General features: G+C 41.7%; 1 protein-coding gene across 5 annotated transcripts in view; it reads right to left on the minus strand.

Moving 5' to 3' along the window:
* The window catches only part of SLC25A53 (solute carrier family 25 member 53), a 57,588-nt gene that overhangs the window by 28,844 nt on the left and 1,206 nt on the right, over positions 1 to 27,538 (minus strand). The window contains exons 2-4 of one of the 5 annotated variants that reach the window (XM_070291000.1): positions 12,501 to 12,850; positions 5,674 to 5,893; positions 916 to 985 (exon numbers count right to left, since the gene is read on the minus strand). The exons of 1 other annotated variant lie outside the window; for it this stretch is intronic. In XM_070291000.1, coding sequence (XP_070147101.1) covers positions 916 to 985; positions 5,674 to 5,701 — 98 coding nt within the window. In that variant the 5' untranslated portion in view covers positions 5,702 to 5,893; positions 12,501 to 12,850. The remainder of the gene's footprint in view (positions 1 to 915; positions 986 to 5,673; positions 5,894 to 12,500; positions 12,851 to 27,538) is intronic. 3 more of the 5 variants (XM_070290999.1, XM_070291002.1, XM_070291001.1) reach the window with 3 other exon arrangements.

The raw sequence follows: 27,538 nt of genomic DNA on the forward strand, positions 1-27,538 counted from the left end.
GCTGTAATAAAGCCTGTTAAGAGGATGAAAAGATAAGCAACAGATTTGGAGAAAATATCTGCAAACCTCATACCCAACAAATAATTGGTTTCTAGAATATATAACAAATTCTCACAACTCAACAGTAAAAAACAAATGATACAGTAAGAAAATGAGCAAAAGACATGAATAGAATCTCACCAAAGAAGACATATGGATGGCAAAGTAGCACATGAAAAGATGTTCAACATCATTACCTAATTAGAGTAATGCAAATAAAAACCACAATAAGCTACAATTAAGGAAATGGCAACCCACTCCAGTGTTCTTGCCTGGAGAATCCCAGGGACGGGGGAGCCTGGTGGGCTGCCATCTATGGGGTCACACAGAGTCGGACACGACTGAAGCGACTTAGCAGCAGTAGCAGCAGCAGTGTACTCATTAGAATGGGTAAGATATAAAATAGTAATACCAAATGTTGGCAAAGCTGTGGAAAATAGAATCTTCTATACAATACTGCTAGGAATGTAAAATAGTAAGGCTCTAGGAATCATCCTAGCAGTTTCTTATAAAACTAAACATGCATTTACCATGACCCCACAAGTAAACTTTTGAGCATCTATCCCAGAGAAATGAGAAGAAGCTGTGGTGCATATACACGATGCAATATTACTCAGCTATAAAAAGGAACACACTTGAGTCAGTTCTAATGAGGTGGATGAACCTAGAACCTATTATGCAAAGTGAAGTAAGTAAGGAGGAGAAAGACAAATATCATGTATTAATACATATATATGAAATCTAGAAATATGGTACGGATAAACCTATCTACAGGGCAGCAGTGGAGATGCAGACATAGAGAACAGACTTTTGGACACAGTGAGGGAGAGAGAAGGGGGATGATTTGAGAAAGTAGCACTGAAACATATACATTACCATATGTAAAATAGCCAGTGGGATTTTGCTGTATGATGCAGGGAGCTTAAATCAGGTGCTCTGTGACAACCTAGAGGGGTGGGGTGGGGAGGGAGGTGGGAAAGAGGTTAAAGAGGGAGGGGACATATACATAGCTATGGCTGATTCATGTTGATGTATGGCAGAAACCATCATAATATTGTAAAGTAATTACCTTCCAATTAAAATTAAAGATTAAAAATCCTGTATATGAATAATCAGAGCAGCTTTATTCATAATAGCAAAAGCAGGGAACAACCCAAATGTCCTTCAATTAGCAACTGGATAAATAAACTCTGGTATATCCATCCAGTGGAATACTACTCAGCAATAAAAAGGAGCAAACTATTAATATAGGGACTAGGATGGACCTCCAAGGGCATTTCACTCAGTGAAAAAAGTTAATCCTCAAAGGTTACATATTATAGGATTCCACTTATATAAATGCCAAACTATAGAGATTGAGAAGAGATTAATTGTTGCCAGGGTATAAGGATGGAGCTGGGGGCTGAGAATATAAAGGGGTAGCACAAGGGAGCACTTTTGAGATAACTGAAAGTGTTAGTCACTCAGTCCTATTTGACCCTTTGAGACCCCATGGACTGTAGCCTGCCAGGCTCCTCTGCCATGAAATTCTCCAGGCTGAAGTGGGTTGTCATTCCCTTCTCCAGGGTATCTTCCTGATCCAGGGATCTTACCTGGGTCTCCTAGATTGCAGGCAAATTCTTTACCGTCTGAGCCATGAGGGAATAACTGAGATAAATGAACAGTTTTATATATTGACTGTGGTGGTGGTTATACAAATCTATACATGGGGTAAAACTGTATAGAGCTACATGCACGCACAAAAATGAAAGAATGTAAAAAGTGACGACAACTGAATAAGGTCTATAATCTAATTAACAATATTGTACCAATATCAATTTCCTGGACTTGACATTTTACAGTTACATGATTTCCTTGGAAGGAATGATGCTAAAGCTGAAACTCCAGTACTTTGGCCACCTCATGTGAAGAGTTGACTCATTGGAAAAGACTCTGATGCTGGGAGGGATTGGGGGCAGGAGGAGAAGGGGACGACAGAGGATGAGATGGCTGGATGGCATCACAGACTCGATGGACGTGAGTCTGAGTGAACTCCGGGAGTTGGTGATGGACAGGGAGGCCTGGCGTGCTGTGATTCATGGGGTTGCAAAGAGTCAGACATGACTGAGCGACTGAACTGAACTGAACTGAAGATACCATCATTGGGGAAATCTGATGACGAGCACATGGATCTCTAAGCACTGCTTTTACAACTTCCTGTGAGGCCATAATTATTTAAAAACAAAAATGGTTTTTTAAAAAGTTGTTGTGGGATTTCCAGAGTTGAAAGTAGCCTTGGTGACTTTAATTACTAGAATCATTCCATGCTAGTTCCTTTTCATGCATAGCTGGAGTAGTTTAAAACTTCCTCTTCCTTCTGGCAAGTTTTGCAAACGTGTTCAAAGGAAGTACACTAGTGCTTCTTTTTAAAAATTCTGACAGCTTTTTTTATAATATAGTTTAAAATGTGAACAGAGTAAAAAGAGATCACTACTATTTTCTTGGAGAAGGAAATGGCAATCCACTCCAGGACTATTGCCTGGAAAATCCCATGGACAGAGGAGCCTGGTAGGCTACAGTCCATGGGGTCGCAGAGTCAGACACGACTGAGAGACTTCACTTTCACTTTCACTATTTTCTTGGACTCTAAAGACTTTTACTTATGTAGGTTATAGATCTACTAATATTTACTATATTCAAAATAAAAACTGAAAATATCTAAAAATATTAATTCATTAAAATAACAAATCCACTACATGTTAATATAAACTACATTTTATTAAAATAACTATTTTCCAAAATAAAAAATAATTTAGAAATGTTTTCATTTTTGAAAAGCTCTGTAATGTTTGCCTTAATATAAGACAGCTAGACTCTTACTTGCTTCATCACTGTGGTATGGTTGTGGTTATTTTGGTTGACATATATGAACAAAATTTAACCTTATGGAGATATGTAGTGGGAAAAAGGAGGAGCTCCTAGGCACTTTGAATGGATTTCAGGTGTCAGGTGTCTCCAGGGTCCTCAGACCACACTTGGAAAATCACTGTGCTGGAGAAACACACTGAAATATTTACAAAGGAAATGTTAGGATGTCTGAGATTTGCATTAAAATACTTCAACACACACACACACATCAGTTCTCATTATATGGGGTAGTTATATCCAGTAGAATTACCTTGAACAGTGAACTAGCAAATACTGAGCCACTGCTCCTAGTGTACATACAGGGTGACGTTCCTGCAAACCCCTGGTCACATTCTCATCAACCAATCAACATATAATCTTTTTTGCCATTTTATTTATTTAAATTGAAGGATAATTGCTTTACAGAATTTTGTGGTTTACTGTCAATCATGAACAAGAATTAGCCATAGGTACATTTGTATTTCTGTTTAAAGACATCTCATTTTATAGTTCTTAAAATAATGAATTATATATGCACTATTCCTTTATCATACTGAGAAGGGTCTAACATTTTCCTGACCTGAGTAACAAGATCTTAAATATCTTTGGCTCTCAGACTCAAAATAATGTTATTTATTATGCTTTGTAAAGTTTGGTTGCCATCTTACAAATCCACAAATTTAGCTAGTTATCCATCTTTTCCATAGGTTCATTACACACAACAGATAGTATTTTCGTGATTTCTGGATGGTGTCACATATAGGTCAGCAAATTTCCTCTTCCCTTTTCTTGATTTACCTTATTGTTAAATCAAGAAATTGAACTGACAGCCAACATCACCATAGCTCATGCCTGAAGGAAACTTATCTAATACATGCATTTTTCTCTGTAAACCACATCACAGTCTTCTTATTATGTCAGCTTCTGAACTCTGTTCACTCCCTTACCTTCACTGAGGGATATGGCATCCCAATTAATGTTTTCTTTTCCACTCTCAAGTTTTTCCATTACCTAAAGTAATTTCTCAAGTTCCATGTTTTCACTCATGCAGTACCCTGACCTCTCACTCTCTTGATTTTCTTGTCTGCCTCCAACGACTTTCTTCCATGTTCATACCCTGAGCATTGTGATCACCTAGAATTCTTTATCCTTGAAACAGTTTAGTCTACTTCTGTCTCTTCACCTCATTCTCTCTCTTATTCACACTGTACTAATTCTTCAAGCTTATCAAGACCTCCTTGATCCCTTTATTTTTCTCCCAGTATGGGTTATCATTTCCTTATTTTTTATTTTATATCTTATAATCAATCACTTTAACCTCTCTGACCAATACTCTCACCAAACCTTGACCTAAGACATCAGCTCTGAATCCATGCAAGGATAGTCTTTTCTCATTATGCCATGACTTTAAAATATCAGGCTTCCCAGATGGCTCAGTGATAAAGACTGCCTGCCAACGCAGGGGACACAGGAGATTCAAGTTCAATTCCTGGGTAGGGAAGATTCCTTGGAGGAGGGCATGGCAATCCACTCCAGTATTCTTGCCTGGAGAATCCAATGGACAAAGGTGCCTAGCGGGCTGCAGTGTGTGTATCCTTAAAGAAAATATCATAGGTATAATGATCAGTGCTCTCTCATTTTTGTGGTTTTCAATCCAATAATGCATGGAAATCCACCAGGCACAAAATCCACAAAATTTTAGTCAGTTCCCGCTCTCACTTCTCAAAACAGCTCTTCTAAATCTTCATTACCATCCTCAAGCCCAATACCTATTTCTGCTCACAACATTCTCATTAGACAGAATAAACTCTTAGTTAACAGGGAAAATAGAACTAAGGATGGAAATTCTAGTCATTTCCTGGTCTGGGTTAAGTGAATAAGCCAAAGAAAGTGCCACAGTCATAAAATGCTTGGGAGAGCCATTACTGTCTAACTAACCTTCATATATTCTCTTAATTTCAGTAATAAGAAAGCCTGACATTTTTAAACATCCAGAAGAGGGAAGACATCTCTTATTTTAGAGACTAAAGTGCCCCACTACCCTTATGCCTAACATCAGCTCCTCTACTTGAGTTTTGGATCTCATCTCTGCCCTTCTCAAAATCTCACAGATCAATCATCTCCCCTCTCTTCTGTATCTTCAACTTCCTCAATCTCCTAGCTCCTTCCACCAAAACATGCAAACATTCTCAAATATCTACCACCTTAAAAAAAAAAATCTGCCCACAATCTTATGAGACCTTCTAGCTGCCATCTGGTCTTTCCCTTTCCAAGCGTACTGGAAGTATAACATGCATTTACAATCTTTATTATTTCAATGCCCAAATGAAGTGAAGTGAAAGTCGCTCAGTCATGTCTGACTCTTTGAGACAGACATGGAATCTTCTATACAGTCCATGGAATTCTTCAGGCCAGCATACTGGAGTGGGTGGCCATTTCCTTCTCCAGGGAATCTTCCCAACCCAGGGATAGAACCCAGATCTCCCCAACTGCAGGTGGATTTTTTACCAGCTGAGCTACAAGGGAAGCCCAAGAATACTGGAGTGGGTATCCTATCCCTCCTGCAGTGGATCTTCCTGACCCAAGAATCAAACCAGGATCACCTGCATTGCAGGCAGATTCTTTACCAACTGACCTATCAGGGATTCAATGTCCAATGTTCCAGTTATACACTGCTGTTTAATAAACCACCCCAAGCATTCTATTATTGTCATGGTTGGGTGGATGAGAAATTTGAGCAAGTCTTACTGGACAATCTTCCGGCTCCACATGGCATCTACTGGAGTCACCTAGTGATGTCCAGCTGGTGGCTAAGTTGGTCTGGTTGAGCCAGGATGGTTTCCTTTATGGCTGATGCCTTGGTAGAGATTTCTGGAATCCTGGGTGCAGCTAGGCTTCATGCTCTGTCCATGTTGTCTCACAATCTCTCCATGTGGTCTCTCTAACAGGGTGATGAAGGCTCATAGCCCTAAAAGACCAAAGTGAAAGTGGTAAAGTTTCTTATGACCTAACCTTGTAAGTCAGGCAGCATCACTTCTTGCATTCCATCAGTTAAACTTATATACAGAGCTCACCAGGCTCAAGACCAGGTGACTAGACAGGGCTATGATTACTGAGAGGAACTGTTAACAGGGAACATAGGATGAAGTCTACCACACACTCACACTCCTCAAACTGCAATGTAGCAATGCCCCATGCTACTGAAACTGCAATCCCTGAGGTGAAGAGACCTCTTAGTTGTTAAATCCAATGCCTGCTTAGTACTTGCTTTGCTTGCTTTTTCTGCTGAACTGGAATCTACCGACCACTAACTCATTCGTGAAATTCTCCTCCCCTGTTTTTCGTATACCACCTCTCCTTGTGTGCCTTGAATTTTTCTGGCTGTTTCTTAGTCTCCTAAAGTGACTCATTTCTTAACGGTTTTCCTTTAACTCCTGGGCCTTGTTATCAATTGTTTTCTTACTCTGTTATCTGGTTATATCATCTACACCCATGGACTCATCTATCACTTAGCCACCAGAGATTCTGCATTATACATCTCCATCCCAGCTCTCTCTCCACTAATCCAGACTTATAGGTACTCAGACTGAATGTCCCACAGGTTCCTCAAACTTGGCCATGCGCTCACAGGGCAGTTTCCCACCAGTTCAAACTAAAAGAACTAAATAGAAATTTTGGCTGCTACTTACTGCAGGGTTAATTGAGTATAGAATCTGAGTTCTGTCAAGTTAACTACCTGCTAAAACAAAAAAATCAATACTCTTCCGAGGGACACAATGGAATCCAGATTCTGTACAACATGTCCTCCAAGAAATTCAAATGACTGAGCATATTGGAAACAGATAAATGTGACCCATACTGAAGAAAGAAAGATAATCAGTGAAAACCAGCCCCTAGAGATCTAGATGTTAGAATTAAGGCAGAGGAGTTTTTAAGCAGATATTACACATATGTCCAAGGACAAACAGATTCAAGGGATTAGATCTGATAGACAGAGTACCTGAAGAACTATAGATGGAGGTTTGTAACACTGTATAGGAGGTGGTGATCAAAACCATCCCCAAGAAAAAGAAATGCAAAAAGGCTAAATGGTTGTCAGAGGAGGCCTTTCAAATAGCTGAAAAAAGAAGTGAAAGGCAAATGCAAAAAGAAAAGATATACGCATCTGAATGCAGAATTCCAAAGAACAGCAAGGAGAGATGAGAAAGCCTTATTAAATGACAATGCAAAGAAGTAAAGGAAAACAATAGAATGGAAAAGACTAGAGATCTGTTCAAGAAAATTAGAGATACCATTCATGCAAAGATGGGTACAATAAAGGACAGAAACCATATGGACCTGAATGAAGCAGAAAATATTAAGAAGAGGTAGCAAGAATATATAGAAGAACTGTACAAAAACGGTCTTAGTAACCCAGATAACCACGATGGCTTGATCACTCACCTAGAGCCAGACATCCTGGAGTGTGAAGACTTAGGATGCTTTTACTATGAACAGAGCTAGTGGAAGTGATGTAATTCCAGCTGAGCTATTTCAAATCCTAAAAGATGATGCTGTGAAAGTGCTACACTCAATATGCCAGCAAATTTGGAAAACTCATGAGTGGCCACAGGACTGGAAAAGGTCAGTTTTCATTCCAACCCCAAAGAAGGGCAATGCCAAAGAATACTCAAACTACTGCATAACTGCACTCATTTCACATGCTAGCAAGGTAATGCTCAAAATCCTCCAAGCTACACTTCAGCAGTACATGAACTGAGAACTTCCAGAGTACAAGCTGGATTTAGAAAAGGCAGAAGAACCAGAGATCAAATTGCCAACATCCACTGGATCATATAAAAAGCAAGGGAATTCCATAAAAATATCTACTTCTGTATCATTGGCTATGCTAAAGCCTTTGACTTTGTGGATCACAACATACTATGGAAAATTCTTAAAGAGATGGGAATACAGACCACCTTACCTGCCTCCTGAGAAACCTGTATGGAGGACAAGAAGCAACAGTTAGAACTGGACATGGAACAACAGATTGGTTTAAAATTGGGAAATGAGTATGTCACGGCTGTATACTGTCACCCTGCTTATTTAACTTCTATGCAGAGGGCATCATGCAAAATGCTGGGCTGGATGAAGCACAAGCTGGAATAAAGATTGTCGGGAGAAACATCAATAACCTCAGATATGCACATGACACCACCCTAATGGCAGAAAGTGAAGAGGAACTAAAGAGCCTCTTGATGAAGGTGGAAGAGGAGAGTAAAAAGCTGGCTTAAAGCTCAACATTCAAAAAATGAAGATTATGGCATCTGGTTCCCTCATTTCATGGCAAATGGATGGGGAAAAATCAAAACAGAGACAGACTATTTTCTTCCTGGGCTCCCAAATCACTACAGATGGTGACTACAGCCATGAAATTAAAAGATGCTTGCTCCTTGGAAGAAAAGCTATGAAAAACAGACAGCGTATTAAAAAGTAGATACACGACTTTGCCGACAAGGTCTGTATTGTCAAAGCTATGGTTTTTCCAGTAGTCATGTATGGATGGAGATGGATCATAAAGAAGGCTGAGTGCTGAAGAATTTATCCTTTTGAACTGTGGTTTTAGAGGGCTCTTGAGAACCCCTCGGACTGCAAGGAGATCAAACCAGTCAATCCTAAAAGAAAGCAACCCTGGATATTCATTGGAAGGACTGATGCTGAAGCTGAAGCTCCAATACTTTGGCCACCTGATGTGAAGAGCTAACTCACTGGAAAAGACTCTGATGCTGGGAAACATTGAGGGCAGGAGGAGAAGGGAACGACAGAGGATGAGACAGTTGGATGGCATCACTGATTCAATGGACATGAGTTTGCGCAAACTCTGGGAGATAGTGAAGTACAGGGAAGCCTGGCATGCTGCAGTCCATGGTGTCACAAAGAGTAGGTCACAAGTCAGCAACTGAAGAACAAAAGACATAGAGGAAAATTTTCTCATAATGAAGAGGAACATGTTACATTCCATCCAGATCCAGTTCAGTTCAGTCGTGTCTCTTTGCAACCCCATGGACTACATACAGCATGCCAGGCTTCCCTGTCCATCACCAACCCCCAGAACTTGCTCAAGCTTATGTCCATTGAGTCAGTGATGCCATCCAACCAGTGGTTGGTGACACCATCCATCCAGGTAGAGATGATCAATATGCAGATATGCGCAACTGATTCAAGGTCTAGAAGAGACATGGCGAACCCAGCCAGAAGCTACAGTGCCCACTGATATCACCTTAGTTCAGATTCTCATTGTTCCTCGTGTAGACTATTAAAACAGCCTCATAAATTATCTTCCTGCTTCTGGTGGCTATTTACTATGACCACCACCCCCAAATACACACACACACCTTAAGCATATCTACACTGATTCGAGAGTTAACTTTTAGAACACAGCTTTAATCAGGATTTTACTGATTGCAAGTTGACAGAAATGCAGCTTTAGCTTGAGCACAAGAGGGAATTTATCAGAAGTCTCTAAGGGCAAGATTGTAGATGGGTCTCAAGGACAAGACCAGAGACTTGAACACCAATAGGAATGCACAGTTCCTTCTGCACGCTGACTGCATTCTCTCAGACACGCTTCTTCTTTGTAGTTATAAAAGGGCCACCAACAGTTTCTGGCCACACATCTACAAGCTGTCCCACAAAGTGGGACACAGCATTTCCCCCATTTAAGTTGGTGAAAAGAAGGATTCAGATTGTTCTGATTTAGATCTCATGCCTGTATATCAACCCATCAGATCAATTGTGACTAGGGAGATGATAGGGTACTTGGATTGGAAGCCCAAACTAAAACGGGCATTGCTGGACAGGAGAGGAGCAGTACTCCCCTAGACCAGAGGGTTTTGCTTCCAAGGGAGGGGAAAGACCTTGGGCAAACAAAAATATTAAAGGCCTAACAGGTTTCCTGTATTCTCTACCTCCACTGCTGGTAACCCCATCCTCCTTGCAATCACCCATGGCAGAATTCTGGAATGTCTCTTGTAGCAGACTGCTAGTTGTCCCCAGTATCTGTTCTTTCTTTCCCTCCACGTGGCATCTTGCTGCTTACAGCATGAACATGCTGGCTGGAGCTCTATCCTGTGCCACAGAGTCAAGTGCCACATTGTGGAGATGACTGGCCATTAAGCCTTTTAGGTTTTCTTTCTTTAATGAAAGAGAAATGAATTTCTGTCCTGTTTGTTGTTTAGTTGCTCAGTCGTGTCCAACTCTTTGCAACTCCATGAACTGTAGCCCACCAGGCTCCTCTGTCCATGAGATTTCCCAGTCAAGAATATTGGAGTATGTGCTGAAGGAAGAATCTTTCCTTCTCCAGGGGATCTTCCTGACCCAGGGATCAAACTCACGTCTCCTGTTTGGCAGGCAGATTCTTTACCACTGAGCCACCACAGAAACCCTCTACTCTGTTTAATCTGTTCTTATTTTGGATGTCTGAGAGCTCATAGCTGAATCTAATCCTAACCCCCTCACTCCTCACATCTAATCAAGGCAAACAAAATCTAGAAGTTAAGAGTGGCATGCAGTGAAACACGTTAGAGTGGATTAGAACCAACCACCGGGACTTGAATCTAGGCTCCTCCTTTACCAGCTCTCTGACCACCTGCAAATTGTTTTCTCTCTCTACCTCAGCTTCCTCAGGCACAAAATGAGGTCAACAACATTATGTAGCCCATAAATGGGTTGTGAGAATGATGTGAGATAATTCATATAACCACTGAGAGTAGTGCCTGGCTCATATGAGTGTTAGCTCAATGAGTGTTAGCTGCCATTTTCAGTGCCTGCCAATTTTACCTGCTAAAGATCCTATCCTATTCCTCCACAACATCCTCTGCAGCATCCTGCCTCAGCCTGATTTTTCTGGAACACTCCAATCTGACCAGGTCACTCTTTTTTGAAACCTCTTGACTCTCCATTATCTACAGAATGAAGGCTTAACTCCATAGGTGGGTGACCAAGGCCCTTTTAGATGAGGGACCACCTGGCCTTTGTATGCCCACCACCTGCCACTGCTTCACGACTGACCACACTCTGGCCACAGCACTGAGCTGTCTTCTGCCACCACCTCTTGACCTACCTCAAGAGTGTCAACCACTCCCACTCCCTCTCTCCTCAACGTTTTCCTCTTTTGGCTTCTGTGGCACCACACACTCTCCTGATTTTCTTCCAATCTCCCTGGCTGGTCCTTTTTCATCCTTCTCATGGGCTTCTCATTCTCCATTCCCTTGGTAAGTGGCAGAGTTCCCTCCGGAGTCCACTCCCTGCAGGTCCCCTTGCCAGTGAGGGCATCCACCATCAGGCTTTCAAGCTCTACCTTCATGCTGTGTGCCCCTGATCTTCTCTCCTGACCTCTGACCTGGGCTCTGATCTCCCACATTCTACTGAAGATCACACAGGCACAACTTAGCATCTCCAAAATGGAACTCATCTTCCACCCCAAACTCACTTCTCCTCTTTGCTCTGAATCTATTTGTGGCACCACCATCATCAAAGCCAGAAACACTCATTCTCTACATCTAACAAATTACCAAGTACACCCAAACTCACATCCCCAGTAACTCTCTAGTCTGTCTTCTCTTCTCCATACTTACCACCATTGCTTTAGTCTGGCTCTCCAGCAAAGGTCCCTTCTCTGCCTCCAGTCTCTCATGCCTTCAATCCCAATGATGACATGTGCCACCAACCTACAGTGACAGTCTTAACACGCTGCTTCCCTGCTTGAAACTCTTCACTGGTTCCCCCTGCCCACTCTGATGAAATTATTCCTTTCCCCATAGTTGTTAAACACCTACTAGGTACCAAGGACTATGCTTGGTATTAAGAATACAATGTTGACCACAAACTGGTCCCTGCCTTCTGCCACGTATCTGGTATGAGAGAAAAAACCACACACCAATAAAATACTAAGTCTTGTGACAGATATAGTCACAGAGCATCATAGGAGCATAAGACCAAGTTCCTTGAAGCAGAGACTTGGGTGTTTCTTATCTTTGCATCCCCAACAACTGGTACCAGGTCTGATTCAATAGAGAATTGTTTTTGAATACTCAACAGATTATCTCTTAATCCTCAGTTTGGCTCATAGCTCATATATCAAATGAATTAAATGTATGAACTCTGTTGGAATCCTGATTTGAATTAACCAAATACAGTTTTTAAAATGAGACATCTAGGTAAATTTGAACAGAAGGTATATATTTGATAATATTAGGGTATTATTTCTTGAGGTTTTTAAAAGCCTTATAATGATACTGTGATGTTTAAAAGCCCTTTTTTAAATAGAAATGTAAGAAAGCATTTTAAAATAAAATTATGCAATGAAAAATCATCTGGGATTTGCCTGAAAATAATTCAGTGGTGTTGGGTGGGGGGTATAGCAGAAATAAGACTGGCAGAGCCTATGTTAAAAACTGCTGAAGCAAGATAACGGACAAAATAAATGACAAAATTAATCTCTCAAGGTTCTGTTGCCAGTCAACAATGTGACTATATAACATTTCTGATATAGTGCCTGATGTTTCAAAAAAGGGTAGCTTTGTTTCTCCCCTTACTTTTAGTTTCATCCAGGGCAGAGCAGGAGAAACAAGGCAATGGTGTGGGAGTCAGAAGTCCAAAACGCAAAGAACTGGAAATATACTCAGCATTGTCTCTCTCTCTTCTCTCGCCTGATAAAGACAGAGTAGCTTAAGCATCAGATGGCTCCCAAGTAGCCTTGGGTTTGGACATGAGTTTGAGCAAGCTCAGGGAGTTGGTGATGGACAGGGAAGCCTGGTGCACTGCAGTCTGTGGGGTTGCAAACAATCGGACACGACTGAGTGACTGAACCGAACTGAGCCTTGGGTAGGAATGGCAGTGCTCCAAAACCAGCAGAACAAGACGGAAGAAGTCATAGCTTGAGTTTCTGTGGAGAGGAGAGAAAAACTGCGTCAGACAGAAACATGAACTCTTGGCTGGAAAGGGCTCCTCTGTTGGTTGAATGGGAGAAGACAATGGCACCCCACTCCAGTACTCTTGCCTGGAAAATCCCATGGATGGAGGAGCCTGGTGGGCTGCAGTCCATGGGGTCGCGAAGAGTCGGACACGACTGAGCGACTTCATTTTCACTTTTCACTTTCATGCATTGGAGAAGGCAATGGGAACCCACTCCAGTATTCTTGTCTGGAGAATCCCAGGGACGGGGGAGCCTGGCGGGCTGCCGTCTACGGGGTCGCACAGAGTCGGACAGGACTGAAGCCACTTAGCAGCAGCAGCAGCAGCAGGTTGAATCCCTGTGTAATAGTGCCACCTGGTGGCTGCACAGCATCGCTTTACCTAGTTCGGGATGCAGTTGACTCTCATAGATCTGACTGCACTGAAAATTCTAGAAGGGAACAGCCCTCTCAATCAAATGTTCCCTGAACTGCTCAGAGTTAAGCATAACATACCCTATCCCTCATGTACTGAAAAGTGCCTTGTATTCAATCTCTGTTACAGCACTTCTTGCTGTATTAGGTTCAGTTTACCAGCAGGCATTCATTCACCCAACAAATCTGTTTAAGGCATGGGAGACACAAAAGTGAACAAAACTAATTCAGTATTTAAACAGTTAAATGTGTAAACAGAATTTAAAAACTCACCTTCCAGGCTTCCCTGGTAGTCCAGTGGCTAAGACTTCATGCTCCCAAGGCAGGGTTTGAGCCCTAGTCAGGGAACTAGATCCCACATGCCACAACTAAGAGTTCTCATTCCAAAACTAAAGCTCCCACATGATGCAATCGAAAGATCCTTCATGCCACAACAAAGACTGAAGATCTTGAGTACTGCAACTATTAATAAGACCTAGTACAGCCAAATAAATATTTTTAAAAATCTGCCTGCCTTAGGGATATATGTACAACATGATAAATACAATTAATACTGCTGTATGTTACATATCAAAGTTAAGAGAGTAAATCCTAAATTTTCTCATCACAAGGAAAATTGTTTTTTTTAAATTTAGTTCTGTAACTATATGAGATGATGTTCACTAAACATTGTGATAATCACTTCATGATATACATTAATCATATCATACTGTATACCTTAAATTTATTGTAATTATATCTCAAAACTGTAAGAAAAAAATATATTGCTGCCCTTTGCTGAGCAGTAAAGGCACTGTACTTTGCATTATTAATGCATTATCCCATTTAATCTTCTCACCAAACCTGTGAGGCAGGAAGGTATTCCTATGTCACAGATACAGATAATAGGGCCAGAGAGATTAAATTGTCCAGGATCACATAGCTAATAAGCACATAAGCAGAAAGCCTGGGACTTGAACTTAAGCAGTCTAACATCAGTAACTGAATTCCTAACCACTAGGACATACTGCTTCCCTCTTTTTTTTTTTTTATCATTGCCTAGTCACTGGCTTTCCCCCAGGGGTAAGCCTGAGGTATATTCCTACAGTGGCTCAGTGAGCAGAATTAATTAGATATTTCAGTTGGTTGCATTAAATTTAAACTGCTTTCCTACTCACCACACATTTTTTTCAACTAACCAACATGCACCAATTCTTGCAGGATAAGATCAAACCCATGCCTCCTGCAGGAAGCCTTCCCTGATTTCTCCAGCCCACTACTCATTGATTCATTCAATAAGCATTTGTTTCCCCACCCCCAGGCCCTTTAACATCATTCTCTCCCAAATTCCTTCTAAAGGAATGGTTCATGTCCAATAAACTTTCTGGAGAATATGGAGAACAGTAAAGAGGAATTAGTGGCCCTTCTGTGGAGAAGTTTGGCTCAAATATACCTCCAGGTTTTCAGGTGCCTATGAGCATAGAATGAAACAACTTAGTTGGAGAAAAGACAACATTAGCTCCTCTGGCTACCCATAGTTTTCACCCACTGGCCTGCTCATGATCACAGCTCAGCCTCAGCCCAGAACAGACTTTTAGAGTTCTCAAGACACAGGAAGAGGCCATCTTCAGCATTGTCATTGTTCATCCAAATCTTGTCTACTGCTAAGAAGTTCTGATGCAAACATCCACATAAGATTGTTATTTTAGATGGAGATAGGGCTTTCCTAGTGACTCAGATGGTAAAGAATATGCCTGCAATGCAAGAGACCCAGGTTCAATCCCTGGGTCAGGAAGAGCCCTTGGAGAAAGAAATGCTAACCCACTCCAGAATTCTTGCCTGGGAAATCCCATGGACAGAGGGGCCTGGTGGGCTACAGTCCATGGGGTTGCAAACAGTTGGACATAACTGAGTGACTAACACTTCCTTAGATGGAGATCCAATTGTAACCTAAAGAGAATAAAAATCTATGAGTAGGAGCTTTCAGAATGGCATGGTAGGAACCTCTTGAAATCCACTTTTGCAAAACAGCAATGAGAACGTTTTTGGAACTCTGGAAATGATTCAAAAGTTTGCAGACACCAATCTGAGGAGCATTTGTTCAAGAAAACTACTGAGTCTTGTTAAGAACACTGATATTAGAGGCCTTTTAACTTGCCCTATTTCAATCCCCCTCTCTCTTGACCAGTGGTAGTCTTGAAAATCAGCAGTCTCACACCCATGGTAAAAGGCCATGAAAGCCAGTAGCCTAACAGTCACTGGTGGGGGCAGGGTGAGTGAAGTGAAGTGAAGTCGCTTAGTCATGTCAGACTCTTTGTGACCCCAAGGACTGTAACCTACCAGGCTCCTCCATCCATGGGCTTTTCCAGGCAAGAATACTGCAGTGGTTTGCTGTTTCCTTCTCCAGGGGATCTTCCTGACCCAGGGGTCGAACCTAAGTCTCCTGCATTGCAGGCAGATGCTTTACTGTTTCAAAACAGCCTGAAAAACTCCCAACCTCAGAGCACTATCACTATTTGATCTGTCAGCTCCCAATGAAAAAGCCTCCTTCCCATGGCTTGCAGTTATTTAACATGACTCAGCAGGACATGAGATAGTGGGAAAAGCCCCATCTACGGGGGCATTTCCCAAACAGTTTCAGTGAAAATTGTTTAACATCACAGCTGCCTAAACCATGATACCTGTTGAGATAAATGTGCTAAGTCACTTCAGTTGTGTCCGACTCTTTGCAACACTATGGACCATACTCCTCTGTCCAGGGGATTATCCAGGCAAGAACACTGGAGTGGGCTGCCATGCCCTCCTCCAGGGAATCTTCCTGACCCAGGGATTGAACCCACGTCTCTTATGCCTCCTGCATTAGCAGGCGTGTTCTTTTCACTAGCACCACCTGGTGGGAAAATGAGAGACTGATTAAAAAACTTGAGATTTGGGGAATGAGATATCCACAGAGGTCTTTGAAACGCCACAATACATTCCTAAGGATCTAAAAGTCACACATGACCCAGATGTTCTGGGGAGGGAGGTGGGAGGGGGGTTCATGTTTGGGAATGCATGTAAGAATTAAAGATTTTAAAATTTAAAAAATAAAAAACTAAAAATTAAAAAAAAAAAAATAAAAAAAAAAAAATAAAAGTCACACATGTCAAGGGCTGTGTACCTGCCAAAGAAAGACATAGAAGGCTCCCATTTCTCACCTCTGGCTAACCTTGAGTCTGTGAAAACACAAAGTGAAAGCTAAGACAGAATTGTGAACTGCTTACCAGAGCACTGGGGGGATTCCCTGGTGGCTCAGATGGTAAAGAATCTGCCTACATAGGAGGATAGTGAAGTCAATCAGTCGTGCCCGACTCTTTGCGACCCCATGGATAGTAGCCTGCACCAAGCTCCTCCGTCCATGGGATTTTCAAGGCAAGAAGTACTGGAGTGTGTTGCCATTTCCTTCTCCAGGGAATCTTCCCAACCCAGGGATCAAACCCAGGTCTCTCACATTGTAGACAGACACTTTACTGTCTCAGCCACCTGTGTTTAAAACCTGGGTTGGGACTATCCCCTGGAGAACGGAATAGCAACCCACTCCAATATTCTTGCCTAGAGAGACCCATGGATAGAGGAGCCTAGTGGACTATAGTCCACAGGGTCCCAAAGAGTCAGACACGACTGAGTAATTAACACTTTCACTTTCACTTTACCAGAGCACTTTACCAGAGCACTTTACCAGAGCACTTTCAACTTAACAAAAGATGTGCAAGACTTGTCTATGTATGAAAGTATGAAAGGGAAAGTTGCTCAGTCATGCCTGACTCTTTGTGACCCCAAATATAAAGAATCCTGTGACCACTGATCAGAAGACTTAACATTGTTAACATGGCTGCTGCTGCTAAGTCGCTTCAGTCATGTCCGACTCTGTGCAACCCCATAGACGGCAGCCCACCAGGCTACTCCCCCGTCCCTGGGATTCTCAAGGCAAGAACAGTGGAGTGGGTTGCCATTGCCTTCTCCAATGCATGAATGTGAAAAGTGAAAGTGAAGTCGCTCAGTCGTGTCCAACTCTTTGCGACCCCATGGACCACCAGGCTCCTTCATCCATGGGATTTTCCAGGCAAGAATACTGCAATAGTCCATAAATTTTTCTACAGATTCACTGAAATCCCTATCAAAATTCTAGCTGTCTTGCAGAAACGGATGAGATGATCCTAAAATCACATGAAAATTCAAAGGGTCCAGAACAACCAAAGCAATCTTGGAAAAATAAAAAGAAGATGACTCACAGTTCATGATTTCAAAAAATACCCCAAAGTTATAGTAATTAAGACTGGTACTGGGGGAGGTTAAACAGAGAGACCAGAGAAATAGAACTGAGATTCCAGAAATAAACTCAGACTTTTACAGGAATTGATTTTCAACAAGGGTGCCAAGATCACTCAAGAAAGAATAGCCTTTTCAACAGATGGTGCTGGAACAACTAGATATTAACATGTAAAAGAATGAAGTTACGCAGCCATTAAAAAGAATATATTTGAATCACTTCTAATGAGGTGGATGAAACTGGAGCCTATTATACAGAGTGAAGTAAGCCAGAAAGAAAAACACCAATACAGTATACTAATGCATATATATGGAATTTAGAAAGGTGGTAACGATAACCCTGTATGTGAGACAGCAAAAGAGACACAGATGTATAGAATAGTCTTTTGGACTCTGTGGGAGAGGGAGAGGGTGGGATGATTTGGGAGAATGGCATTGAAACATGTATAATATCATATATGAAACGAATAAAAAAAAAAGAATGAAGTTGAACTCCCACTTCATGTTGTATGTAAAGAAAGTGAAAGTGAAAGAAAGTGAAGTTGCTCAGTCGTGTCCGACTCTTTGCAACCCTGTGGACTGTAGCCTACCAGGCTCCTCCGTCCATGGGATTCTCCAGGCAAGAATACTGGAGTGGGTTGCCATTTCCTTCTCCAGGGGATCTTCCTGACCCAGGGATCAAAGCCAGGTCTCCTGCATTGGAGGCAGACGCTTTAACCTCGGAGCCACCAGGGAAGCCTGTATGTAAAAAGTAACTCCAAGCTGATCAAAGGCCAAATGTAAGAGATTAAATTATAAAACTAGAGAAAAACACAGGTATCAATCTTCCCAATCTTAGATTAGGCAACTGTATCTTGAATAACTCCAAAATTACAAGCAATGGCTTGTAACAGATTTGTTTTTAGTAAAAGATTAATACTCCTGAAAACACCCTTAGATAGAATTTCTTAATTCTTTAGGTCTGTTCAGCATTTTTGGCTTCTCTAACACCTATCTGCCTGCAATGCAGGAGACCTGGGTTCGAACCCTGAGTGGGGAAGATCCCCTGGAGAAGGAAATGGCAGCACACTCCAGTATTCTTGCCTGGAAAATCCCATGGACAGAGAAGCCTGTGGGCTACAGTCCATGGGATCACAGAGTTGGACACGACTGAGCTACACAACACTTTCAACACTTATTTATTACATGTGGGGTGCCACTTACATCTTCCCTTAAGCTCCTGATGGCACATACAGACAAAAGTCTGTTTTAATAACTTTGATAATAATAATAATGACAGATATAACACCTAACATTTAAACAGTACTTACTGTTTAAACATGGATGAATCTATAGATTAACATACTAAGTGAAATACATCAGAAAGAGAAAGACAAATATCATATGACATCACTAATCAGTAGAATCTAAAAAAATGATACAAATGAACTTATTTCAGAACAGAAACAGGAGAATTCCCTGGTGGTCTAGTGGTGAGGACTCTGTGCTTCCACTGCAGGGGGCACAGGTTTGATCCCGAGTCAGGGAACTAAGGTCCTGCATGCCACACAGTGTGGCCAAAACAAAACAAACAAACAACTCAAAACAAAACCGAGTCACAGACTTCAAAAACATGGTTACCAGAGGAGAAAGGTTGGGGAGGGATAAATCAGGAGTTCGGCATTAACATATACACACTGCTGTATAAAATATATATAAAATAGATAATCAACAAGGACCTCCTGTATAGCACAGGGAACCCTACTCAATATTCTGTAATAAGCTATATGGAAAAAGAATCTGAAAAAGAGTGGATATATGTATATGTGTAACTGAATCACTTTGCTGTACACCTAAAATCAACACAACATTGCAAATCAACTATACTCTAATATTCAAAAATAACTAGCACTTACTGTTTGCCAGGCACCATCCTAAGCGCTTCACCTATATTAACTCTGCAAATCCCCCTAACACATCTCTATCTCACAGATCAGAGAACTACAGCACAGACAGGTTGAATAACTTGCCCAGAGTCACCAAAGCCTACAGAGCATGGACCCCAAACTGCAAAACAGGCAGTCTTCCCCCAGAGGGTGTGCTATTCATCTGAGCAAGCACCCTTAACTCCTCATATCGAGGGTTCTTATAAACCATGTCGCTTTGGACTAGACTGAGGCCAAACTGTGTTTCCTAGTCCCACTCCCTCTGCCCCGGATTTCAGTCACTTTAAATTTTTATTTTAATTAATTCATTTATTTGGCTGTGCTGGGTCTTAGCTGTGGCACACAGGATCTTTAGTTGTGGCATATGAACTCTTGGTTGTGGCATGTGCTATCTTTTAATAGTTTCCTGACCAGGGATCAGACCCAGGCCCTCTGCATTGGAAGCATGGAGTCTTAGCCACTGGACCACCAGGGAAATACCTGCCTTAGATTTTTAAATCTTAGAAACTGTACTTTCAGGTATCACAGAGAAGGAGATGATTTTCCTATATAAATTTGTACAAAATCACTTTCGCCTGGGGGTGAGAATTAAGAAGAAGAAAGATTGGAATAGAGCTAAGGAAAAGATACCTTTTTCAGAACACAATAAGCAAAGACAAGGAGGAAGAAGTCAGATTGGGAGGGGACAGCAGGTGATTTTCTTAGTGAGATCTGAGGTAGAGTTACCAGGATGATGACCACAGGCCAGCGAGTACAGGGGACTAAAAGGTATGTGGTTTTATCCATCCTCTTTCTTGTCTTTCAGCCACAACTATGGCCTCCATTACCTGGGGTCATCTCTACTGAGAGAGCAGGACCTCTTGGGCAATTCTAGACTCCAGCCACATTGTCCCATTGGGATATCCCTAGCAAGGCCAATAAAAGGCAGCCATTAGTAATGAGCTATGCCTTTTTTTTTCTTTTAAAGAAATACTAACTTTCCCAAGAAGGTTTTTACATAAAATGAAGACATTTTGTGTCCAGTACATCATATTTTTCCTTTATCAGAACACTGATGAAAGAGCTCAGTGGGAGCTGACTGACAGTCTTTAGAATTGCTACTAGGGGAAGATAAGTGGTACAAGAGAGCAGTGGGAAAATACCAGTGCAGGAACAGCTGGGTTTTGGGGGCTTTCTGTTTATTCTTTCTTGCATCAGGACAACACATGAGATAAGAACTTGTGATAAGTAAACAATACCTATGCCCCCTAAGGTCATTGTACATCATCCCTGTACCTGAATGCCTATTGACCCCCAATCAGTTATTATTTCAATAAATATTTTTTGAGTGTGCACTATGTGCCAGGCACTGTTCTACGCAGTGGGGTTGCAGCAGTGAATGAAACAGATACAAAGGTTTGTGCTCATGAAGCATACTACTTCATCCCTCTTTTCCTCTCCCCGCTTTTCCTTCTTCATCTAGTAGAGAACATCAAGCTGTAAATTAGGAAACCTGGGTTCTGGCCCTAGCTCTGCTACAAATTAGGTGTATGATCTTCATTAGCATGTCCAGGCTCAGGTGTCCTCTCTGCAGTCCCTAAAGATGAACAAAACATCCATCTTGGAGTTGTGGGGAACTCCTAAATGAATCTAATATAGATTCTGTTTTCCAGGGGCTCACAGACTAGTAGGAAGGTCAGACACAGTTCCAGATAACTACAATGCAAAACTGAAGGTGACAGAAAAGTGAAACAGGGAAAGGTGACCAAGAGAACACGAGATCTAGGTTTCCAAACAAGTGGTACTGTCTGACTTGGGCCTTTAGTAATACAAAAGATTGGGGTATGTGTGAACAGATAGGGATAGTTTTCAAGGAAGAATGTACAGAGGGAGTAAGCAGAACAAATAGTAGTAAATGGATGATCAAGGTTCCAGTAAGGGCGTTCAGTGTTGCCGGAACACATTGAAAGAGTCAAACACCAAATTCACATGTATTTTTACAAGGAACCAAGAGATTGAGACATTCTGCTCTTGACCCATAACCATGAGATCAGTTGATGATTTTACTCAACATTTACAACCAATAATATCATTGAGGGCTCACCAATTACACAATTCCAACAAAATGCTAGGACTTCTAACTTACAGATTAAATGACTTATGCAATGGGTATAACATATACACAAATACGGGAGCTTTAAAAGTGAACCATATTCTGTCAGATTAAAAGAATAAAACATCTATACATGTCATTGGAAATAACACTGTGGCTTCCTTCAGCCCCATGCAGTGATACAGAGGAGATCAGCATCTCTCATCCTCTGGTTACTAAGTGGTGGTGGTTTAGTTGCTCAGTCGTGTCTGACTCTGTGTGACCCCACGGACTGAAGCCCGCCAGGCTCCTCTGTCCATGGGATTTCTCAGGAAATATACTGGAGTGGGTTGCCACTTCTTTCTCGGGGATCTTCCAAACCCATGGATTGAATCCACGTCTTCTGCATTGCAGGCAGATTATTTAGGGACTGAGCCACCAGGGACACCCCGTGGTTACAAAGTACTGGTAATCAATGTTACTTGTTTCCTTAGGGGAAAAAAAAAAAAAAAACAACTCCACATACTTCTGTTAATTTTAATCAAGATGTTCAATTAAAGAAATAACTAAATAGTTCCAGATCTTATTTTAAAAGAAGATGCTGTTATCTACACAAGTTTCATTTAGAATGAAACTCTTCCATCTTTCTGTCCACTCTGGGGTCTCTGGAATCAAAGAGCCCAGCAGTAGCAGCAGCAACTGCAAAACAAAATGTTTTGTCACTAGCCTGTTTTCCCTCTTACAATTACTTGCCTTCCTTGTTCCTTTCACTCCATTCCTTGGGTGTTAACCAACATTTCTACATGTTTGGGTTATTGTTGCTTTGTGATAAACCAATCCAAAATTCAGTGGTTCAAAATGACCATTTAAATTTGCTCTCAGATTCTGTTTGGGAACTCAGGATATGGCAGGGATGTCTTGCTTCTACTCCATGATGTCTGGAGTCTCAGCTGGGAAGACACAGCAGCTGGGGGACTCTAATCATCTAGAGGTGTCTTCGTTCTCTGGTCTTCTATTTGATGTCTGCTATTAGCTGGGACGTCAGCTGAGGCTGTTGACCAGAGGACCTGTAGGTAGCCTCACCATAGGCTTAGGCTTCCTCAAAACAAGGCAGCCTCAGGGAAGTCAGACTTCTTACATGGCAGCTTAGGACTCTAAAGATCAATGTCCCTGAAGATAAGTCACAAGCCATGCTGCCTCTTATGGCCTCAGAAGTCACAGAGTCTCATTTCTTCCTATTCTGTTGATTTAGATAATAGAAGTCTGTCCAGATTCAAAGGAGAGGGGACGTTAACCCTACTTTTCAATGGAAGAGTGGCAAGGTCACATTATAGAAGAGAGCATGGGATGAGACATACTATTCTGGCCATCTCTGAAAAAGACAATGTTTTCCCTCCCATCCATTTATCTTGCTGAAGTATACTCCGATGATTTTTCTTTTTTTTAGGAAAAACACCTTAGAAGACTGCTATTTCTCATTGAGGCTCCTAAGTTCTGATAGAGGGTAACTAGATGCTTTCATCTACACCCAGCCTTCAATATTTCCTATTCAACACATCTAACCATTTCTCTGCTATATACAGCTCCTGGCAGAAAGGGAATTTGGTCTCCTATAGGCTGCTGGACTTGGCACTAATCACTCTGAGGAGAAAAGCAGCCACTCACATATGGGAGCTGTCCTGGCCCTCAGCTACGTCTTGGTGTTCTCCTGATGAGTGTAATATAACCAATTTCATAGACCATAAACATCAAACAAGGCCACTCTGTGACAAAATCAAGACCACTGCATCCATGTCTGAAAAGAGACAGAACACCAACTTTGATCAAACCACAAAATGGCCAAAACACCCTCCTATCCTGGCTAATAGCTTCTACTTTACCAATTAGCCCCTCTAGTCTATTCTCCTGCTGCTGCTGCTGCTGCTGCTGCTGCTGCTGCTGCTGCTAGATAAGATTAATTAAGATACCCAATCATGGAATTATCCCTATGTATTGTCTGTTGCTTCCTAACAGAATGCAATTCAGAACGAAGCCTCACTTCTTTAAATTCTGCCACAAATCACCTAATACAAGTCCAAATCCTGTAATAAGTCCTTTCTAACACCCTCTGAGATACTCCACCAGCTCCCTGTGGTGTGCATTTTGCCTCGACTCAGTAAGTAAGCAACCGACTTGCTCAGACACAGGTATGTTCCTGGTGGTCTTCAGCTGCAGTGCACTGGTGACTCCTCTAAGGACCTTGAAATTAGAAAACACATTTCTGGCAAGGCCATTTCTGATCTTCTGATCTCCAGCTTTCAGTAAGACTTTTACATGCAGTTTTGGAAGACAATTATATGAGTTCTTTGGATCTCTGAAAGCTATTAAAATGCTCCCATAGATACTGTGCGTGCGTACGTGCGTGCCTGCGTGTGTGTGTGTGTGTGTGTATGAGAGTAGGTTATCAGGGTTTCTTCATCATATTACCAAGTACAGAAAAGTCATCATGATACATAGTAGCAATAACTCTCCTGTCTCCAACAGGTCACAGGATCTAAGGGCAACCTGGATGCAGGCACATGGTTGTTCAGGCCTCTACTGTGGGAAAAGCAGTAAGTCATACACCTAGCAACTGGTCCATCAGTTGCAGATTCCAGATTCTAGAATATATTTGTGTCTCCTCTTCCTCCTGTTTTTTTTCTAATCTTATTTTTCAAAGAAACAACATGGCATTAACTATGATAATTACCCTTCTCTCCTCTACTTTATAGTGCTCATTCACTTGATGTAAGAATTCTCATCCTCAGAAAAAACATTCCAAAGAAAACAATGACATCCATAGCCTTGTGGTTAAGGGCTGGATTGAAAACCTCACTCCACTTCAGGTTAGAGATACATACTGATTTAAAGTTGGGGATTTCCTGGCAGTCCAGTGGTTAAGAATCTGCCTTCCAATGTAGGGGACATGGGTTTTATCCTTGGTCGGGGAACTAAGATCCCACATGCCATAAGGCAACTAAGCCTGCATGCTGCAACTAGAGAAGCCCACCTGTTACAACGAAGAACCAATGCACCCAAAAATAAAAAGTAAAGTTGCTTAGGGAATCAGCCGTAACAAGCAGGAAGTCCAGATTAGAAGAAATCTTGTCTGAATCTGAATTCAGGGGTGATCATGTGTTTGCTGCTCTGACACACCTGGCCACAAACTCCCTTTAGCGTCCATCGGTCTGCTCTCAGGATCCATAAGCTACTGAGTGTTCAAGTAACAAAATTAAATCATTCCTACTTAGGAATCACTTAGGACACAGTGATGCATAGTTCAAACTAACACAGGTTTCTTTTACTCCTTTTTTTCCCCTCACATTCCATTGAAAGCTATACTGTCTATAAGACTAAGTGCGAATTAGGCAGAGATGAGGACTGGTGAGGAGGGGAGGAATCAGCGTACAACTCACCAACCATATGTGAAATTTAACTGATATTCAAGAGTCATGTGTGTGATTACTGATGGGGTTCAGAACATGCTACCCCAAAATATGGTGCCATGGCATACTGAATATTTTAAAGCTGAAGGAGTTTGAGTAAATGGCAGAAACAAGGTCACTTGACCCCTTCGCCCCTCTTCTCTCCTGAAACAGGTCATAAAATCCTCATGTGAGAGGTTCCCTCCTTATATTCAGAGAAGAGGATAATTTTTCTCTCCAAATACAAAGGGATGCAGAGAAAATCCTAACAAATAGGACTTGCTAAGTCTCCCCCAGTTTACTACACTTCCCTTATACTCCTTAATTTGTCTTATTTCTCCATGAATTCCCACTCTTTGTCAAACCTAGCATAAAATTTTGTTGTTTGTTTAGCTACTAAGTCATGTCACCTGGGAAGCCAGCATAAAATACTGAATTCAGTTTCTCTGGGTCTTTATTTGCCTGTGACAGCTCCCATGTCATGTAAAACTTACATTAAATACATTTGTATGCTTCTCTCTTGTTAATCTGTCTTTGTCAGTTTAATTTGCAGACATAGCCAGGGACCTTGAGACAGTAGAGGAAAACTTTTTCCTACCCTTACAGTGTCCTGCTGATTCCCTTGTAATGGAAGACCTTCAGACTTCTGAAACATCCAGGTCACTCGTCATCCTAGCATCTTGCTGGTCACTGAAAAAGCTCACAATAGACCTAAACCAGTTTATTTGGACTTTTTTGTGTGCATTTTATGTATGTCTGCATGATTGGTCTTGAGGTTTTGTTTTGCTTCATAAATGGCCTGGGGAGGATTTGGGAGCCGACACTAACGGGTCTAGAATGAGTGACATTTCTGAAATATGTGTACTGATCTTTTTCAGGCCCATGGGAGAGTTTGGAGGGTAGGCAGAACTAGGGACTGCCATTCCCTGGTGACACAGTAGTAAAGCATCTACCTGCCAATGCAGGAGACCTGGGTTTCATCCCCAATGAGGAAGATACCCTGGAGAAGGAAATGCCAACCCACTCCAGCATTCTTACCTGAGGAATCCCATGGACAGAGGAGCCTGGTGGGCTACAGTCCACGGGGTCACAAAAGAGTCGGACATGACTTTGTGCCTAACAAAAGCAACCCTCCAGTAGGCTGTTTAGGTCAATCTATAAAAGAAGGTTTCATGTTAATCTCTGGCACAGTAAGGTTTCTGGTTCCCTTTGTGCTCTAGAGTGAATAAACTGATTATTTCTTCTGAAGAGGGAGGGATTTCATTGAGGGTGAAAAAATAAAAAATAAACTACTTATCACACTATCTCAATTCTGGCTCCTTATACAACTATTTCTGTGTTGATTAGATTGTCCCAACTGTCCTTTCATTTTTTAACTTCAAACATAATTACCAGAAGTTAGAACACTTCATTTTTTTTTTGGTGATGACACAAGTGTGAGTTCTATATATAACTAGCTGTGTGTGTGCCTGCATGCTAAGTAGTTTCAGTCAATGTCCGCCTCTTTGTGACTCCATGGACTGTAGCCCACCAGGCTCCTCTGTCCATGGGATTCTCCAGGCAAGAACACTGGAATGGATTGCCATGCCCTCATCCAGAGAATCTTCCCGACCCAGTGTTTGAACCCATATTATGTCTCCTGCATTGGCAGGCAAGTTCTTTATCACTAGAGCCACCTGAAGAGCACAAATAACTACCTATTTGAATATAACTCAGAAAGGAATCTGAAAAGAAAACAACTATTGTGTTTTTTATATGATTTAAGAAACTCTGATCCCCATGAGTGAAAAAAAAAAAAAAAACTGATGCAAATCTTACTTTGTTTAGTTCAAGAAGATTCATCTTTGCTCCATCCATTTAAAACATACAAATGAACAACCAAAACACATCTGTTTTATTTCATATCTACCATGGCTTAATTCAGACTTGTTTAACCTTTAGGAATATGCTTACTTTCCCCTAGAGATGTCCTTTCTGGTTACTAATCTCAGTCCTGTTTAGACTAGTACATCTCTAAGTGTGTTCCGAGAACACCCAGAATGAGCAGTATCAGCGTCTCCTGGGAACTTGTAGGAAACGTAAATTTGGGGGCCAATGCCAGACCCACTGAATCAGCAACTCTTTGGTGGAATTCAGCAATCTGAGCTTTAGCAAGTCCTCCAGCTGATTCTGATGCACAGGAAAGTTTGAGAACCACTGACTTGGACTGCCTGCTATACTGCTGATTCTCTGGCAAACAAAGCAGAAGGTATAAAGATTCAAAAGTTTTAAAAGATTGCTTAGAATTTCAAGTAAATCCACAATTCCCAGCTGTGAACTGAGTTTGCTAGAAAACCAAACAGCTGCCACAGAAGCGTTTCAAATGCTTAGACCAGACAGCCCTTGAGTTCTGCCATTTCAGTCCTACCCAGAGCTCAGAGAAGGCAATGGTAACCCACTCTAGTACTCTTGCCTGGAAAATCCCATGGACGGAGGAGCCTGGTAGGCTCCTCCGTCCATGGGGTCGCGAAGAGTAGGACA

The sequence above is a fragment of the Ovis canadensis genome, chromosome X, assembly GCF_042477335.2.
Source record: "Ovis canadensis isolate MfBH-ARS-UI-01 breed Bighorn chromosome X, ARS-UI_OviCan_v2, whole genome shotgun sequence".
Taxonomy (NCBI): domain Eukaryota; kingdom Metazoa; phylum Chordata; class Mammalia; order Artiodactyla; family Bovidae; genus Ovis; species Ovis canadensis.